At 61.4% G+C, this 16,791-nt stretch overlaps 1 protein-coding gene and 1 long non-coding RNA gene across 2 annotated transcripts in view; one reads left to right on the plus strand and one right to left on the minus strand.

The window, feature by feature from the left end:
* Window positions 1–363: 363 nt before the first annotated feature.
* The window catches only part of PUDP (pseudouridine 5'-phosphatase), a 43,694-nt gene continuing 27,266 nt past the window's right edge, over window positions 364–16,791 (minus strand). The window contains exons 3-4 of the mRNA XM_066356799.1: window positions 13,589–13,818; window positions 364–955 (exon numbers count right to left, since the gene is read on the minus strand). Of these exons, the coding sequence (XP_066212896.1) occupies window positions 779–955; window positions 13,589–13,818 (407 nt within the window). The 3' untranslated portion in view covers window positions 364–778. The remainder of the gene's footprint in view (window positions 956–13,588; window positions 13,819–16,791) is intronic.
* Window positions 12,005–12,695, plus strand: LOC136385656 (uncharacterized). Its single transcript, XR_010747856.1, has 3 exons — window positions 12,005–12,440; window positions 12,476–12,575; window positions 12,638–12,695. It is a non-coding gene; the product is annotated as an uncharacterized lncRNA (long non-coding RNA).

Consider the following 16,791-nt stretch of genomic DNA (forward strand, 5'->3'; position numbering starts at 1 on the left):
CACACATGCACACGTGCGCTTGCGCACAAGCATGTACATGTGTGCACGTGTGTGTGCACGCACTGTATGTGACTGTTATGTGACGATGCAGACCCGGCCCACGCACGGCTGTCCAGGGACAGGGCGACGGGATCTCCGCCTGTCGTTTCCACCGCGGTGTGGGTGACGGTGCGCGGCACTGTGGAGAAAGTCTGTGGTCCTGAGGCCGGGACGAGTGTGGAGAAAGTCCATGGTCCTGAGGCCGAGACGACTGCGGAGAAAGTCTGTGGTCCTGAGGCCGGGACGACTGTGGAGAAAGTCCATGGTCCTGAGGCCGAGACGACTGTGGAGAAAGTCTGTGGTCCTGAGGCCGGGATGACTGCGGAGAAAGTCCGTGGTCCTGAGGCCGGGATGACTGTGGAGAAAGTCCGTGGTCCTGAGGCCGGGATGACTGTGGAGAAAGTCCGTGGTCCCGAGGCCGGGACGAGTGTGGAGAAAGTCCGTGGTCCCGAGGCCGGGACGAGTGTGGAGAAAGTCCGTGGTCCCGAGGCCGGGACGAGTGTGGAGAAAGTCCGTGGTCCCGAGGCCGGGACGAGTGTGGAGAAAGTCCGTGGTCCCGAGGCCGGGACGAGTGTGGAGAAAGTCCGTGGTCCCGAGGCCGGGACGAGTGTGGAGAAAGTCCGTGGTCCCGAGGCCGGGACGAGTGTTCGTGGTGGCCGTGGGAGCTGCGTCTCCTCGCCGTGCCCTGGCGGAGGGCCCCACAGGGGAGCGGGCCTCGCCCGGGCAGCACGGCGGGCGCTCACGGATAGGCCGGCAGTCCGAACAGGTGGGGCTGGAAGTCCCGCAGGGAGGGCAGCACCAGGGTGGCCCCGGTGGTCAGCGCGCGCTCGAGGTGGCCGTCGGGAACCATCACCACCTGCATGCCGGCGGCCAGGGCCGCCGCCACCCCGTTGGGCGCGTCTTCGAAGACCAGGCACTGCGGGTGAGGAAGAGAGAGAAGCGTGAGACGGCCGGCACAGCACACGGCCAGTCGGCTACTGCCCTCCCGCGGCGGCGTGGACGGGCGGGAAGGAGGCGGCTTCCGCTGGGACAGCTCCCTCAACAAGCGGCCAGGCCGAGCCCGAGAGGAGACTGGGCAACGCGCTCTGCAGGAAGCTCAGGCTGACGCCGCTGCAGCCGAGCCCCTGACCGGCCAGGCGTGCTGGAGAAAACCCCGTCCAGCGTGAGCCGCCCGCCGTGCGCGACAGGAGCCGAGTGGGGAGCACGCAGCCAGTGCACACGCGCCTCTGCGGGCACGAGGACCGCCCCTCACATGCACGGCTCACTGGCGTCGGCGTCTGCACTGTCGGGGCCCAGCGCGTGCCGTCACGTGGACATGCTCCAGCAGGACTCGAGTCACCCGGACAGACCCAGTCCACCCAACGGGAGGGCAGCGGGTCACCTCCACGTCACCCCCACCCCGGGAAGTCACGCCCCGAGTCTCCCCGACTCTCTGCACCCCAGGTAGTGGGCACAAAAGCAGCCTGATTCATTCTGTTCAACTGAGATGCTGTCGGGGCCAGACATCGAGAGCGGGGCCCTCCTGTCACAGCCGTGGGGCGCTGTCCTCTGAGCTGACACGGAACTGCCAGGGCTGCGGAGCGGAGACCGTACCCTGCCCCTGCTCTGCCCACCCGCCACCCCCTCGCCTTCCACCATAACCACGTCCTGTCCGGGCATCACGGGCGCGGTGGCCGCTCTGCATGGCAAACATGGGGCAAGGGCCCAAGGCTGCCAGCTGCTCGTGTCGTCAGACATCAGCGCTCTGCACCTTCTCAGGGCTGACGTCAGCGGGGACACACACACCTACAGACACTGAGGTCAGCGGGGAACACAGACACACACAGACACACCCACAGACACTGAAGTCAGTGGGGAACACAGACACACACAGACACAGACACTGAGGTCAGCGGGGAACACAGACACACACAGACACAGACACTGAGGTCAGCGGGGAACACAGACACACACAGACACAGACACTGAGGTCAGCGGGGAACAGACACACAGACACTGAGGTCAGCGGGGAACACAGACACACACACACACACACATACACACAGACACTGAGGTCAGCGGGGAACAGACACACACACACACACACCCACAGACACTGAGGTCAGCGGGGAACAGACACACACACACACACACCCACAGACACTGAGGTCAGCGGGGAACACAGACACACAGACACACACAGTCGCTGTCTGATTCACACACCGAGTCCCTGCTCTCCACCAGATGCCTGCCTGGCCTGGGAACTACAGAGTAACACACACACCGAGCGCTGCAGTCAGGGCCAGCCTGGATGGGGACACGGCGCAGGGAAGGCGGGCGGAGCAGGAGCAGAGCGTGGCGGTCACTGCGAGTGGAGGAGGGGGCGTTGCAGCTCAGTCGGGAAAGGGCCTGCTGGACAGGTGTCGTGGGCACCCGCGCAGCCGGAGCGCAGAATGACTCAGGGACACGCGGCAGAAGGCCAGTTGCTATCGTTTTCTGCAGGGAAGCTACTTGCCAGGGTGACTTCACGAAAAGGTCAAGAGCACCTGAAGGTCAGCCTCGGGCCAGGGAGCAGAATCCCGTGTGTCCAGCCCGCCAGTGTCTCCTCTCCGTGCCCCTTTTCCTTCATCTCCCACCCCCGTGTCACCCAGCAGCTGTCCAAAGGCGTCCAGGACGTCAGCAGGACACATGTACTTGTCATCGGGCACAGAGCTCCCTGCAGAGCTGTGGGCCCCAGGAGAAGCCGCTGCTGGCCAAGCCCAGAGCCCAGGGCGCGGGAGGGGGACTGAGGGGCGGGCAGGAGATGGGCGTGCGGGGCAGGGTTCTCAGGCAGCGGGACAGGCGGCCCTCACAGCAGCCCTCACTGTGTCTCAGACACCAGACACTGCAGCCCCTGGCCCCGCTGTCTGTTCCCCGCTGACCTCAGTGTCTGAGAGTGTCTGTCTGTGTGTGTCTGTTACCTGCTGACCTCAGTGTCTGAGAGTGTCTGTGTGTGTGTGTCTGTTACCTGCTGACCTCAGTGTCTGAGAGTGTGTGTGTCTGTGTGTGTGTCTGTGTGTGTGTTACCTGCTGACCTCAGTGTCTGGGAGTGTGTGTGTCTGTGTGTGTCTGTTATCTGCTGACCTCAGTGTCTGAGAGTGTCTGTATGTGTGTGTGTTACCTGCTGACCTCAGTGTCTGAGAGTGTGTGTGTGTGTTACCTGCTGACCTCAGTGTCTGGGAGTGTGTGTGTCTGTGTGTGTCTGTTATCTGCTGACCTCAGTGTCTGAGAGTGTCTGTATGTGTGTGTGTTACCTGCTGACCTCAGTGTCTGAGAGTGTGTGTGTCTGTTACCTGCTGACCTCAGTGTCTGAGAGTGTGTGTCTGTGTGTGTGTTACCTGCTGACCTCAGTGTCTGAGAGTGTCTGTATGTGTGTGTGTTACCTGCTGACCTCAGTGTCTGAGAGTGTGTGTGTCTGTGTGTGTCTGTTACCTGCTGACCTCAGTGTCTGAGAGTGTCTGTATGTGTGTGTGTGTTACCTGCTGACCTCAGTGTCTGAGAGTGTCTGTATGTGTGTGTGTTACCTGCTGACCTCAGTGTCTGAGAGTGTGTGTGTATGTGTGTGTCTGTTACCTGCTGACCTCAGTGTCTGAGAGTGTCTGTATGTGTGTGTGTGTTACCTGCTGACCTCAGTGTCTGAGAGTGTCTGTATGTGTGTGTGTGTTACCTGCTGACCTCACTGTCTGAGAGTGTGTATGTGTGTGTCTGTTACCTGCTGACCTCAGTGTCTGGGAGTGTGTGTGTATGTGTGTGTCTGTTACCTGCTGACCTCAGTGTCTGAGAGTGTCTGTATGTGTGTGTGTTACCTGCTGACCTCAGTGTCTGAGAGTGTGTGTGTATGTGTGTGTCTGTTACCTGCTGACCTCAGTGTCTGGGAGTGTCTGTATGTGTGTGTGTTACCTGCTGACCTCAGTGTCTGAGAGTGTGTGTGTCTGTGTGTGTGTTACCTGCTGACCTCAGTGTCTGAGAGTGTCTGTATGTGTGTGTGTTACCTGCTGACCTCAGTGTCTGGGAGTGTGTGTGTCTGTTCCCCGCGGACCCGGCAGAGAGTGGACAGTGGCGTCCAGGCTGGGCGAGGGGAGCCCCCGTGAGGGTCCTCGTGGCCGCCACACCTCAGCTCCATGCAGGACCGGTCCTGAGGGACGGCCCGCCCCGGCCGGTCTAGATTTCCCCTCCCCGAGCAGGACCCTCAGACAGCTGACCTCTGGCGACATGCTGCAGCAGCTACAAACATCGCCAATGCTGTCCCTGTCCTCGCGATCCTGTGTCTCGAATGCGCAGACCTGCTGTCCTTGTAAGGACCCTGACAACCAGCCGTCCTGTGAGTGTTCACAGCAGGGCTCACCTGTGCACCCAGAGCCAAGGACAGACCTTTGAACGCCACCGGAAAGGTCGTCCCTGTCAGAGGGCTGACCCGGCAGAAAGAGGGCAGCCAGAACAGAGAGAGGAAGTGTTTCCCTCGCTCACACAGAGGACAGGTGAGGTTTCCACGGGCACGTCCGGCGGACGGGAGGGACCCCACCCCAGGGACTGCCTCCTCTGTAAACAGCTCCTGTTCCCTCAGGGAGCGCCCGGCCCCCCATGCCCGCCCCGGCTCCCTGCTGCAGAGTGGCCTGGCCACCTGAGTGAGCGCTGCCTGGGCTCGCTCTCTGCACCACACGTCCCTCTCCGGCCACAGCTGGCCGGTGACAGGCTGCAGCAGAGCGCACGCCTGCGTCCCTCCCCTGACCCCTCAGCCCTCGGCCAAGGCGTTCCCGGGCACGCCCACTAACGCAGGTGCAGGGACCCTGGGCACATGCCCGTGACCGCAAGGAGGTTGTGGTCAAGAACAGCCTCCCCATGGCTGTGGTGACCCCGCCTACTGGCCTGCGTCTAGACAGGGCGGGGGGACCAGCTCGTCTCCAGGGGTCACGGCGACCGGGGCACCTGACCAGCACGCTCAGCGTGGGGAGTGGACACGCAGCCTGCACAGGACTCGGCCACAGAGGGGCACGGGCGTCCGGCCGCAGCACAGGGGCTGGCCCGGCCCTCGTCCACAGTGGGGGTGGGACGTGAAGCAGGATTAGGTCCGAGCTGACCCCAAGGCCGTCGTCCAAGCAGGCTGGTGCGAGTCCAGGAGCAGAGCCCGGGCCCCCCAGAGCCAGTGTTCTCTGCCCTCTGCCGGGCGTGGGGACGGGCCTCAGCTCCATGACCAGGGACAGACGGGCTTAGTTCACGTGTAGCTGGGCGGGGGTTTACACAGAACGGCACTCCCAGCTCCTGGGGAGGCGAGCCCCTCGGGCCTGTCAGCAGAGGTAATGAACCTCCTTCTCTGAGGTGTGGGCTGGGCAGGCCCCGGGGGACACCTCATCTCTCTGTCCCGCCCCCTGCACACTGACCAGACCCAGGGACACCCCATCTCTCTGTCCCGTCCCCTGCACACTGACCAGACCCAGGGGACACCTCATCCCTCTGTCCCGCCCCCTGCGCGCTGACCAGACCCAGGGACACCCCATCTCTCTGTCCCGCCCCCTGCACACTGACCAGACCCAGGGGACACCTCATCTCTCTGTCCCGCCCCCTGCACACTGACCAGACCCAGGGGACACCTCATCTCTCTGTCCCGTCCCCTGCACACTGACCAGACCCAGGGGACACCTCATCTCTCTGTCCCGCCCCCTGCGCACTGACCAGACCCAGGGGACACCTCATCTCTCTGTCCCGCCCCCTGCACACTGACCAGACCCAGGGACACCCCATCTCTCTGTCCCGTCCCCTGCACACTGACCAGACCCAGGGGACACCTCATCTCTCTGTCCCGCCCCCTGCACACTGACCAGACCCAGGGACACCCCATCTCTCTGTCCCGTCCCCTGCACACTGACCAGACCCAGGGGACACCTCATCTCTCTGTCCCGCCCCCTGCGCACTGACCAGACCCAGGAGACACCTCATCTCTCTGTCCCGCCCCCTGCACACTGACCAGACCCAGGGACACCCCATCTCTCTGTCCCGTCCCCTGCACACTGACCAGACCCAGGGGACACCTCATCCCTCTGTCCCGCCCCCTGCGCGCTGACCAGACCCAGGGACACCCCATCTCTCTGTCCCGTCCCCTGCACACTGACCAGACCCAGGGGACACATCATCTCTCTGTCCCGCCCCCTGCACACTGACCAGACCCAGGGGACACCTCATCTCTCTGTCCCGTCCCCTGCACACTGACCAGACCCAGGGGACACCTCATCTCTCTGTCCCGCCCCCTGCGCACTGACCAGACCCAGGAGACACCTCATCTCTCTGTCCCGCCCCCTGCACACTGACCAGACCCAGGGACACCCCATCTCTCTGTCCCGTCCCCTGCACACTGACCAGACCCAGGGGACACCTCATCTCTCTGTCCCGCCCCCTGCACACTGACCAGACCCAGGGACACCCCATCTCTCTGTCCCGTCCCCTGCACACTGACCAGACCCAGGGGACACCTCATCTCTCTGTCCCGCCCCCTGCACACTGACCAGACCCGGGGGACACCTCATCTCTCTGTCCCGCCCCCTGCACACTGACCAGACCCAGGGGACACCTCATCCCTCTGTCCCGCCCCCTGCGCGCTGACCAGACCCAGGGACACCCCATCTCTCTGTCCCGTCCCCTGCACACTGACCAGACCCAGGGGACACCTCATCTCTCTGTCCCGCCCCCTGCACACTGACCAGACCCAGGGGACACCTCATCTCTCTGTCCCGTCCCCTGCACACTGACCAGACCCAGGGGACACCTCATCTCTCTGTCCCGCCCCCTGCGCACTGACCAGACCCAGGAGACACCTCATCTCTCTGTCCCGCCCCCTGCACACTGACCAGACCCAGGGACACCCCATCTCTCTGTCCCGTCCCCTGCACACTGACCAGACCCAGGGGACACCTCATCTCTCTGTCCCGCCCCCTGCACACTGACCAGACCCAGGGACACCCCATCTCTCTGTCCCGTCCCCTGCACACTGACCAGACCCAGGGGACACCTCATCCCTCTGTCCCGCCCCCTGCGCGCTGACCAGACCCAGGGACACCCCATCTCTCTGTCCCGTCCCCTGCACACTGACCAGACCCAGGGGACACCTCATCTCTCTGTCCCTCCCCCTGCGCACTGACCAGACCCAGGAGACACCTCATCTCTCTGTCCCGCCCCCTGCACACTGACCAGACCCAGGGACACCCCATCTCTCTGTCCCGTCCCCTGCACACTGACCAGACCCAGGGGACACCTCATCCCTCTGTCCCGCCCCCTGCGCGCTGACCAGACCCAGGGACACCCCATCTCTCTGTCCCGTCCCCTGCACACTGACCAGACCCAGGGGACACCTCATCTCTCTGTCCCGCCCCCTGCACACTGACCAGACCCAGGGGACACCTCATCTCTCTGTCCCGCCCCCTGCACACTGTCCAGACCCGGGGGACACCTCATCTCTCTGTCCTGCACACTGACCAGACCCAGAGGGACACCTCATCTCTCTGTCCCTGCACACTGACCAGACCCGGGGGACACCTCATCTCTCTGTCCCGCCCCCTGCACACTGACCAGACCCGGGGGACACCTCATCTCTCTGTCCCGCCCCCTGCACACTGACCAGACCCAGGAGACACCTCATCTCTCTGTCCTGCACACTGACCAGACCCAGGGGACACCTCATCTCTCTGTCCCGCCCCCTGCACACTGACCAGACCCAGGGGACACCTCTTCTCTCTGTCCCGCCCCCTGCACACTGACCAGACCCGGGGGACACCTCATCTCTCTGTCCCACCCCCTGCACACTGACCAGACCCAGGGGACACCTCATCTCTCTGTCCCTGCACACTGACCAGACCCAGGAGACACCTCATCTCTCTGTCCCGCCCCCTGCACACTGACCAGACCCAGGAGACACCTCATCTCTCTGTCCCTGCACACTGACCAGACCCGGGGGACACCTCATCTCTCTGTCCCGGCCCCTGCACACTAACCAGACCCGGGGGACACCTCATCTCTCTGTCCCTGCACACTGACCAGACCCAGGAGACACCTCATCTCTCTGTCCCGCCCCCTGCACACTGACCAGACCCAGGAGACACCTCATCTCTCTGTCCCTGCACACTGACCAGACCCGGGGGACACCTCATCTCTCTGTCCCGGCCCCTGCACACTAACCAGACCCGGGGGACACCTCATCTCTCTGTCCCGCCCCCTGCACACTGACCAGACCCAGGGGACACCTCATCTCTCTGTCCCGCCCCCTGCACACTGTCCAGACCCGGGGGACACCTCATCTCTCTGTCCTGCACACTGACCAGACCCAGAGGGACACCTCATCTCTCTGTCCCTGCACACTGACCAGACCCGGGGGACACCTCATCTCTCTGTCCCGGCCCCTGCACACTAACCAGACCCGGGGGACACCTCATCTCTCTGTCCCGCCCCCTGCACACTGACCAGACCCAGGAGACACCTCATCTCTCTGTCCCTGCACACTGACCAGACCCAGGGGACACCTCATCTCTCTGTCCCTGCACACTGACCAGACCCAGGAGACACCTCATCTCTCTGTCCCGCCCCCTGCACACTGACCAGACCCAGGAGACACCTCATCTCTCTGTCCCTGCACACTGACCAGACCCGGGGGACACCTCATCTCTCTGTCCCGGCCCCTGCACACTAACCAGACCCGGGGGACACCTCATCTCTCTGTCCCGGCCCCTGCACACTAACCAGACCCGGGGGACACCTCATCTCTCTGTCCTGCACACTGACCAGACCCGGGGGACACCTCATCTCTCTGTCCCTGCACACTAACCAGACCCGGGGGACACCTCATCTCTCTGTCCCGGCCCCTGCACACTGACCAGACCCGGGGGACACCTCATCTCTCTGTCCTGCACACTGACCAGACCCAGGGGACACCTCATCTCTCTGTCCCGGCCCCTGCACACTGACCAGACCCAGCCCTGGATGGACCAGGTCCCTGCATTTTATACTAATTTCTCACAATGTCACAAAACTAAGAAGTTCCATGAAATAGAGCCTGTCCGCAGTGGGGCGGGGAATGGATGTAAGTGGACGTGATTAGGGAAACAGCTAAAAAGAAAAGGTGCTAGAAAGAAGAAACAATCACGTTAAGAAAGGTGATGCCAAACTTCATCACCCACCTCACCTCCATCCCTCCTTCCACCCACTCAACCATCCCTCCCATCCATCCCTCTATCCATCCATCCATCCATCCATCCATCATCATCCATCCATCTATCCACCCACCATCCATCCAACCATCCATCCACCCAACATCCATCCATCCATCCACCCACCCACCAACATCCATCCATCCATCCACCCAACATCCACCCATTCACTATCCATCTATCCATCCATCATCCACCCATTCACCATCCATCCATCCATCCATCCATCCATCCATCCATCCATCATCATCCATCCATCCATCCATCCATCCATCATCCATCACCCACCCACCCATCCATCCATCCATCCATCTGTATTGTCTGTCTATCCAACCATCCATCCACCCACCCACCCACCATCCATCCATCCACCCATCCACCCACCATCCATCCATCCATCTGTATTGTCTGTCTATCTATCCAACCATCCATCCATCCACCCACCCATCCATCCATCCATCCATCCACCCATCCACCCACCCACCCATCATTCATCCACCTCTCCAACAACCTTCCATCCACCCATCCACTCACCCATCCATCCATCCATCTCTATTATCTATCTATCCACCTTTCTTCACTACCACCTCCACGCAGCTACCCAGCTCCCTGCAGGTAAAACGAGATTCTACCTGTGCTGTGGTCCCACACATACTAGTGTTTCACTTTCAGTTCAGCTCCTCTTTCTGTCTTACTGAATAATACGAGTGTGAAAATCAAACTGTACACCCAGCACTGACAAAAACATATTCTTAACCAAACCCTCTAGAGTTACAAGTTAGGTTCATGAATAAACTACACCACCAAAGTGACTCCTTTTCCTCCTGAGGAGAGCCCTGGAAGAGGTTTAGGAACGGGTGGTGAGCTTCCAGGGAAACTGTCACCGCCTTCATGAAGAATGGATGGGGAGGCACCTGGTATCGTCTGGGAGCGCAGGCACGTCAGCTCCGCACGGAAAAGGGAGAGCAGAGAGCTCTAACACCTTTCTCCAACAGTCTCTTAACAACGCTGATTCTGCACCACCAACTTGTCAGGAGCCACGGAAAACCCCCGCAAAGCTGTCAGAGGCCTCAAGTAACTTCAGGATTCGTAAAACACGTCGTATTGAGTTGGTTAATGGTCACTAGAACCCGGTTCTGTCCCCTACTTCCTGTGTGCAGTCAAGTCAACGTTCAGAGTCGCATGGCTTTCCTCGGCCTTCCTCAGGACACAGGTGACAGGCAGGTGAGACCGGAGGCTCCCACTCTTTCCACGTGCCAGGGGTCAGGCTGTGTGGTCGGCCTCTGGGAGCTTACCCCCCCCCCACGGGACGGAAGCGCCCACTGAATACGGGCTACGGGCTGAACCGAGTTCTCCCGAACCCCAGTTAAATCCCGCCCCGTGACTGTATCTGGAGACAGGGTCCTCAGGAAGATGTGAGGGTCTGGGGTGGCCCCGGTCGGACAGGATAAGTGTACGACAGGAACAGGGAGGCAGCTGGCTCCCCTCCGTCCTGCTCAGCGGAAGGTCAGCTAAGGACAGAGGGCCAGGAGGAAAGCTCCCACAGAACCGGCCCCTGCCGGGCCCGAGCGCTGGACTTGCCGGCCCCAGGCATGAGGGAGAACAGACGTCCGCCCCATCAGACACACGGTCTGTGCATCGTGGGAGAGCGCCCGGGCAGACCCTCACACCACGCAGAACCCAGGCACAAGGACCGCGCCCGGGTATCTGAGATCCAAGCTGCGTGTGGCTGGGGAGGAAGCACGTCTCCCTGGTGGGCGGTCCCGCCCACGCACGCCCGCGAGCAGCAGGAGCACAGCCCCGTGTGTGCGCAGGCGGACAGTGTGGAGGAGGGCCGGGGACCTCATAGGACACAGAGAGCGCCCGCCGAGCGGGGTGCGGCCCTGCACGCTGCGTCCCGGGGGCCCCAGGACAGGCTGGCAATCACGCCATGACACACACACGGGGGAAGCCCCGTAATCACAGGGCCTGCCGGGCTGAGACTGTTCATTACCACCGGGGCCCCAGGTGAGCACCCTTCCCCAGGCGGACCTGTCATAGACGCCACCCAGGGGCCTGCCCAGTCCTCGGCCAGCACACTGTCATTTGTGGCCCAATGACCTATTTAACCCATGGCCAGAGGTCTCGGAAGGCCACGCCCCCAGGGGCGTCAACGCTAGTGTCACAGGCTGCTGCCGTCACCACGACAGGGAGGGAAGGTGTGTGGGACTCAGGGAAGCGGTCATGTTTCTCTCTGTCCCCCAACGCTCATTAAATATTCAGTTCCTCAGTGTCCAGGACGGTGCCATTGCGGACGAGGATTCCAGGGTGCTCTCTGCTGCACCTGTCCAGAAACTGCAGCAAAAGCAGATTCTGTGCACTGAACGAGGAAACACAATAGCACACACGTCCCCAGAGGTGGCTGTGCACAGCCCTGTGGTTTCAACTTGGCTGAAGAGATTTCACAGGAAACCAAGAAACACACCCCAAACCAGTGCCCTCAGGAGGGTATTTGGGGAATGCTTTTATAAGACCCACCTACGGTGACCTAGTTCTTGTAAATGTGAATAACATTTATCTGGGTTTTTTTTTTGAATTGTTCTGACTTACTTTAGATAATGAGTTTTGTTTAAAGCCTTTACAACAAATAAAAGCAGAGAAGACAACTTTTCTCACCTATATGCACAGCTTTGGCCTTTCCCTTCCGTTGCTAATGCTTCCACAAACCAGCACCCTGTCCGTGGTCACTGACCTTCCCTAAGACACGGCGGGGGCACACAGCCTCTGTCTCCGGGCGCAAGGACACCTGCCTTTCCCCGGCAGTGATGGGACCGAGCGGGAGCTGCCGTGGGAGAGTCCAGGAGACAGCAGGGGCTAGGGCAGAGCAAAGCCGCACGGGGTCTCTTGCTGCGTGAAATCTGCACGCGCAGGGACCCAGGCTCAGCCTGCACTCAGGAGGCACAGCAGAGCACAGCGGCAGCTCACAGCCAGGCCAGCCAGAGGCTGAGCTCCCTCCGGGAGCTCTTCCAAGTGCCCCGAGGTACGGAGACCCTGCCTAGTCTGCCTTGAGACACAGACACCCCAGCCCGCCTGCTCCAAGGCCAGAGACCTGGCCCCGCCTGCCCTGAGGCCAGACACCACGCCCAGGTCCCTCCCTAGGCACAGAGACCACGCCCCCATCTGTATAGTCAGAGGCCACACCCTCATCTGTATGGAGTCACAGAGGCCGCCCCCCCCCCATCAGAATGGAGTCACGGAGGCCGCGCCCCCGTCATAATGGAGTCACGGAGACCACGCCCCCATCTGTATAGTCACAGAGGCCGCCCCCCCCATCAGAATGGAGTCACGGAGGTCGCGCCCCAGTCAGAATGGAGTCACGGAGGCCGCGCCCCCGTCATAATGGAGTCACGGAGACCACGCCCCCTTCTGTATAGTTACAGAGGCCACGCCCTCATCTGTATGGAGGCAGAGGCAGCCCCCCCCATCAGAATGGAGTCATGGAGACCACGCCCCCTTCTGTATAGTCAGAGGCCACGCCCTCATCTGTATGGAGTCAGAGGCCGCCCCCCCCATCAGAATGGAGTCACAAAGATCACGCCCCCTTCTGTATAGTCAGAGGCCACGCCCTCATCTGTATGGAGTCAGAGGCCACCCCCCCCATCAGAATGGAGTCACAGAGACCACGCCCCCTTCTGTATAGTCACAGAGGCCACGCCCTCATCTGTATGGAGTCAGAGGCCCCCCCCCCCTCCGTCAGAATCAGAATGGAGTCACAGACCACACCCCAAGGCACTGAAACCGCACCCCGTCTGCCCCCAGGCACAGAGGCCACGCCCCTTCACCCCGCAGACCACGCCCCCATCTGCCCAGGGACCAGCAGCCATGCCCCCTCCACCCCCAGCGGTAGGGTCCCCTGGCCATGCAGACTCAGACAGAGGCTGGCAACCATGGCGACAAAAGCAAAGGAGACTGAGCAGAAGCCTGGAGGTGACAGCCACAGACAAGCACCTGGGGCAGGGGAGGGGCTGTGGACAGGAAATGTCCCACTGCAGGTCCCCTGCCCTCACCTCTGAGGTCAACAGGGGGTTGGGCGCCCCGACTGTACCCCGTGCTGGGCCACAGGCTATCAAATCCAGCTGTCCACGTGTCCCGGCATCCCAGCAGACCTCGGGGGCACTGTCCTGGTGACCCGGGCAGCTCTGCTCCCCACCACGAATGGGATGGCGTCACTGTGCAGCTCACACAGGGGGCCGCACCTCCCTGTCCCCACCTCCCGGCACCACCCTGCCCCACGGAGAACAGGAAGGATGCCACCCCACAGCCGCGCTCACCCACGCCCACGGCCACCCTCCCCCCACGGGTACCTTGTCCGCGGGGGCGGCCGGGGAAAACCTCTTGGCACAGGTCAGGAAGATGCTGGGGTCCGGCTTGCCCTGTTTCACGTCGGGGTCGTCCCCCAGCACGACGTGGTCAAACAAGCTGAAGAACTCCTTGTGCCTGCTGATCTTCAGGTCGAAGGCCGCGGACCCGGAGCTGGTGGCCACGGCCATGGGCACGCGGTGCTCGTGCAGATGGCGGACCAGCTTCTCCACCCCTGGGAGGGAGCACAGAGGGACTGCGGTGAGGGGGAGGAGGGACCCTCTGCTGGCCGGGACACCCCGGCAGGTCGCCACCCCTTCTCAGGAGGGGTCTGATCCGACACATCCTGTCTCGGACGGGGGGGTTGGCCCCCAAACATGCCCACACAAAACCAAACTCAAAAGAGCAATCCGAGCCTCCCCTTTCCCCAAGTGACCAGGAGTGACCTTCCTGGAAAGAGCCCGCAGGCCGAAATGTGTCCCCAGCCGTGGGGATGGAGGTGAGCCCCCCGAGGGGCCTCGGGGCCCAGGCTTGCTCTCTGCAGCAAGGACCGAGCTCCTGGCGCGTGCCGGGAAGGCGTGTGTGCTGCGGCAGCCCCGGGCTGGCCTCACACGGCAGGGCACGGCCACGAGGAAGCGGCCTGCACGGGGCAGGGCACCCGCGGCCCCCGTCAGTGGCCGGAGAGCGAAGAAACCGTCTCCACGGAGGCACACGCCAGCCACACGACACGTGGGTTACCGCTGTGACTCACGGACCCACCTCTAAGGGGACCAGGAACCACACAGGCGTCAGAAGTCACAGGAGCCTTCCAGGGTCCGTCGAAGCCCGCTATGACAACAACGATATGTCTAAGTCCACACAAACAGCCCGGTTTATCTAACGTCGTACTGAGACCTTGCCATCGTGACTGTTCTAGTCACTATAGCAGGCAATGCCCGGTTCTCTCCATCGCCACAGAACGTCACGTGATTAAACCCATGGATGACGGACAAGTCCCACTTCACCATGAGGTCACAGAGTACGTGGGTACAGACCACGGTGGGCACAAGCATTTCCCGCCTGGACGGGCACGACGGGGAAGGCTCCCCGATCAGCAGCTATCAGGCTGCGGCTGTGTGTGGTCAGAATCCCACCGCCCAGGGGCTGACAGGCCAGGACAAGGACGGCTACATCACAATGGGGTGTTTCCCCGTGGCTGGCTGTGGAGGGACACGCCCCTGCATCATCATCGGGGCCGGTTCCCCTGGCAACGGGCTCACTCCTGCCAGTTAACTTGCTGCAGGCCCGCACAGGCCACAGCTCTCCCCTTCACAGCACAGGCAGGTGAGCGCTGTTGAACCACTCACCCCTCCCGGCGGACAGCTCGCTTTCGGAAGGAGGCCAGGTGGCCCCGGCCAGAATCACCCCACCGGGAGGAAGGCACCTTCAGCAGGGAAGGAGCTTCCGTGGTGACACCACACACACAGCTGGATCCTGGCAGCAAAGCAGAGCAAACACAGTGAACACCTGACCTGCGGAAGGACAGGCGACTTCGGCTGTCACCCTGGGCCCTGCGCTGTCCTCTGGGAGTCTCGCAATTCTTGTCCACCTCCCAGGGACGTGGGTGGCCTGCAGAGTGACGTCCCGTTTTCCAGAGGCCGACTCTGGAAATCCTGAAAACCGCTTCCTCGCAGCGGGAAGGCTAGTCAGCGTTTCAAGAACACACACAGAATTCTTACGCTGAAAAGCAGCACGCACAGAACAAAAAGACCAAACCAGCTCCTTCGGGCCTCTCACCGGGAAGAGGTCAAGAGGTCAAGAGGTCGGCCTGACCTGTGGTGGCGCAGTGGATAAAGCGTCGACCTGGAAATGCTGAGGTTGCCGGTTCGAAACCCTGGGCTTGCCTGGTCAAGGCACATATGGGAGTTGATGCTTCCAGCTCCCCCCCCCCCTTCTCTCTCTCTGTCTCTCCCTCTCCTCTCTAAAATGAAAAAAAAAAAAAAAAAAGAGGTCAAGAGGTCAAGAGGTGGGTGAGAAGCCCGACCGGTGGGAACACCATGGATGGAGGTTTGACCCAGGATGCTGAGGGCCCCGGTGTGAGACCCCAAGGTCCTCAGCTGGAGTGTGGGCTTGTCAGCAGTCACTGGCCTGAGCGTGGGATCACTGACATGACCGCAAGGTCACTAGCTTGAGACCCTGGTCAGGGCACATATGAGAAAGCAATGAGTGAACAATTAAAGCGACACAACTACGAGTTGATGCTTCTCCTCTCTTCCCCCTTCCTCTCTGTCTGTCCCTGTCTTTCTCTCTCTCTAAAAAGGAGAAGAACAGAGGAGGTCAGGAAGAAGAGTCCATCAGGGAAGTTGCACAGGACTAAGCTCTGTGGAGAGCTAACTCCCGGGTCACAGTGAGGGTGCAGGTTCTGGGTCTCATCGCCTTATCCGATTATCTGAGACGGGCGCCTCTCTTCACTGATGCCGAATGAGGGCACCGCGTTGATCGGAACACCAGACAAACTTCAAGCTACAGACTCGCTGGCCTTCTACCCAACCGTGCAGACCAGCTGGGTAAGACAGCATAGCTCTCGGCACCGTGCGGGGACACACCACAGCATGCGTCTTAGGGACGGGACAGACCTCTCGAGGAAAAACCCCGTGGAAGGCCTTGGGGAGAGGAAGAGGAGAGGCTGCGTGCACAGTGAATATATATACATGGTGGTGGTTTGGATGTTAAGGCAGGGGACTGCAGGTGACACCTTCACCGTACGGACAAGTCTTCAGAGTGACTGAGACGCAGAAGAGAACATCTGAGTAACGGGAATCAGATGTTCGTGCCAGGCGAGTCATCCCCGTGCGCAGAGACAGGAAAGGGTGGAAGCAGACCAGGGAGAGGGCGCCCGTGACAGCGGACGGCCCAGGAGAGGTGGGTACACTGCTGTCAACACACACCTGACCGAGGTCACGTCGGGAATGAAGGGGAAGTCCGGGAAGACCTGTCCCTCGTCCAGAGCTTGGGTCAGTCACGTCACCAGAAACGCCCAGGACCACCCGGCTCCACGGGAGAACTCCCTCGCGCATTCCAAGAGGAGCTTACACCAGTACCCCTCGAGTGCTTCCAAACCACCGAAGAGGAGGGTGCACCCCGTCCTCCTCCCACGAGGCCAGGGCCACCCTGACAGCAAAGGCGGAGTCAGAGACGACCAGAAAAGACAACTGCAGATCAATACCTC

The sequence above is a fragment of the Saccopteryx leptura genome, chromosome X (assembly GCF_036850995.1).
Source record: "Saccopteryx leptura isolate mSacLep1 chromosome X, mSacLep1_pri_phased_curated, whole genome shotgun sequence".
NCBI classification, from domain to species: domain Eukaryota; kingdom Metazoa; phylum Chordata; class Mammalia; order Chiroptera; family Emballonuridae; genus Saccopteryx; species Saccopteryx leptura.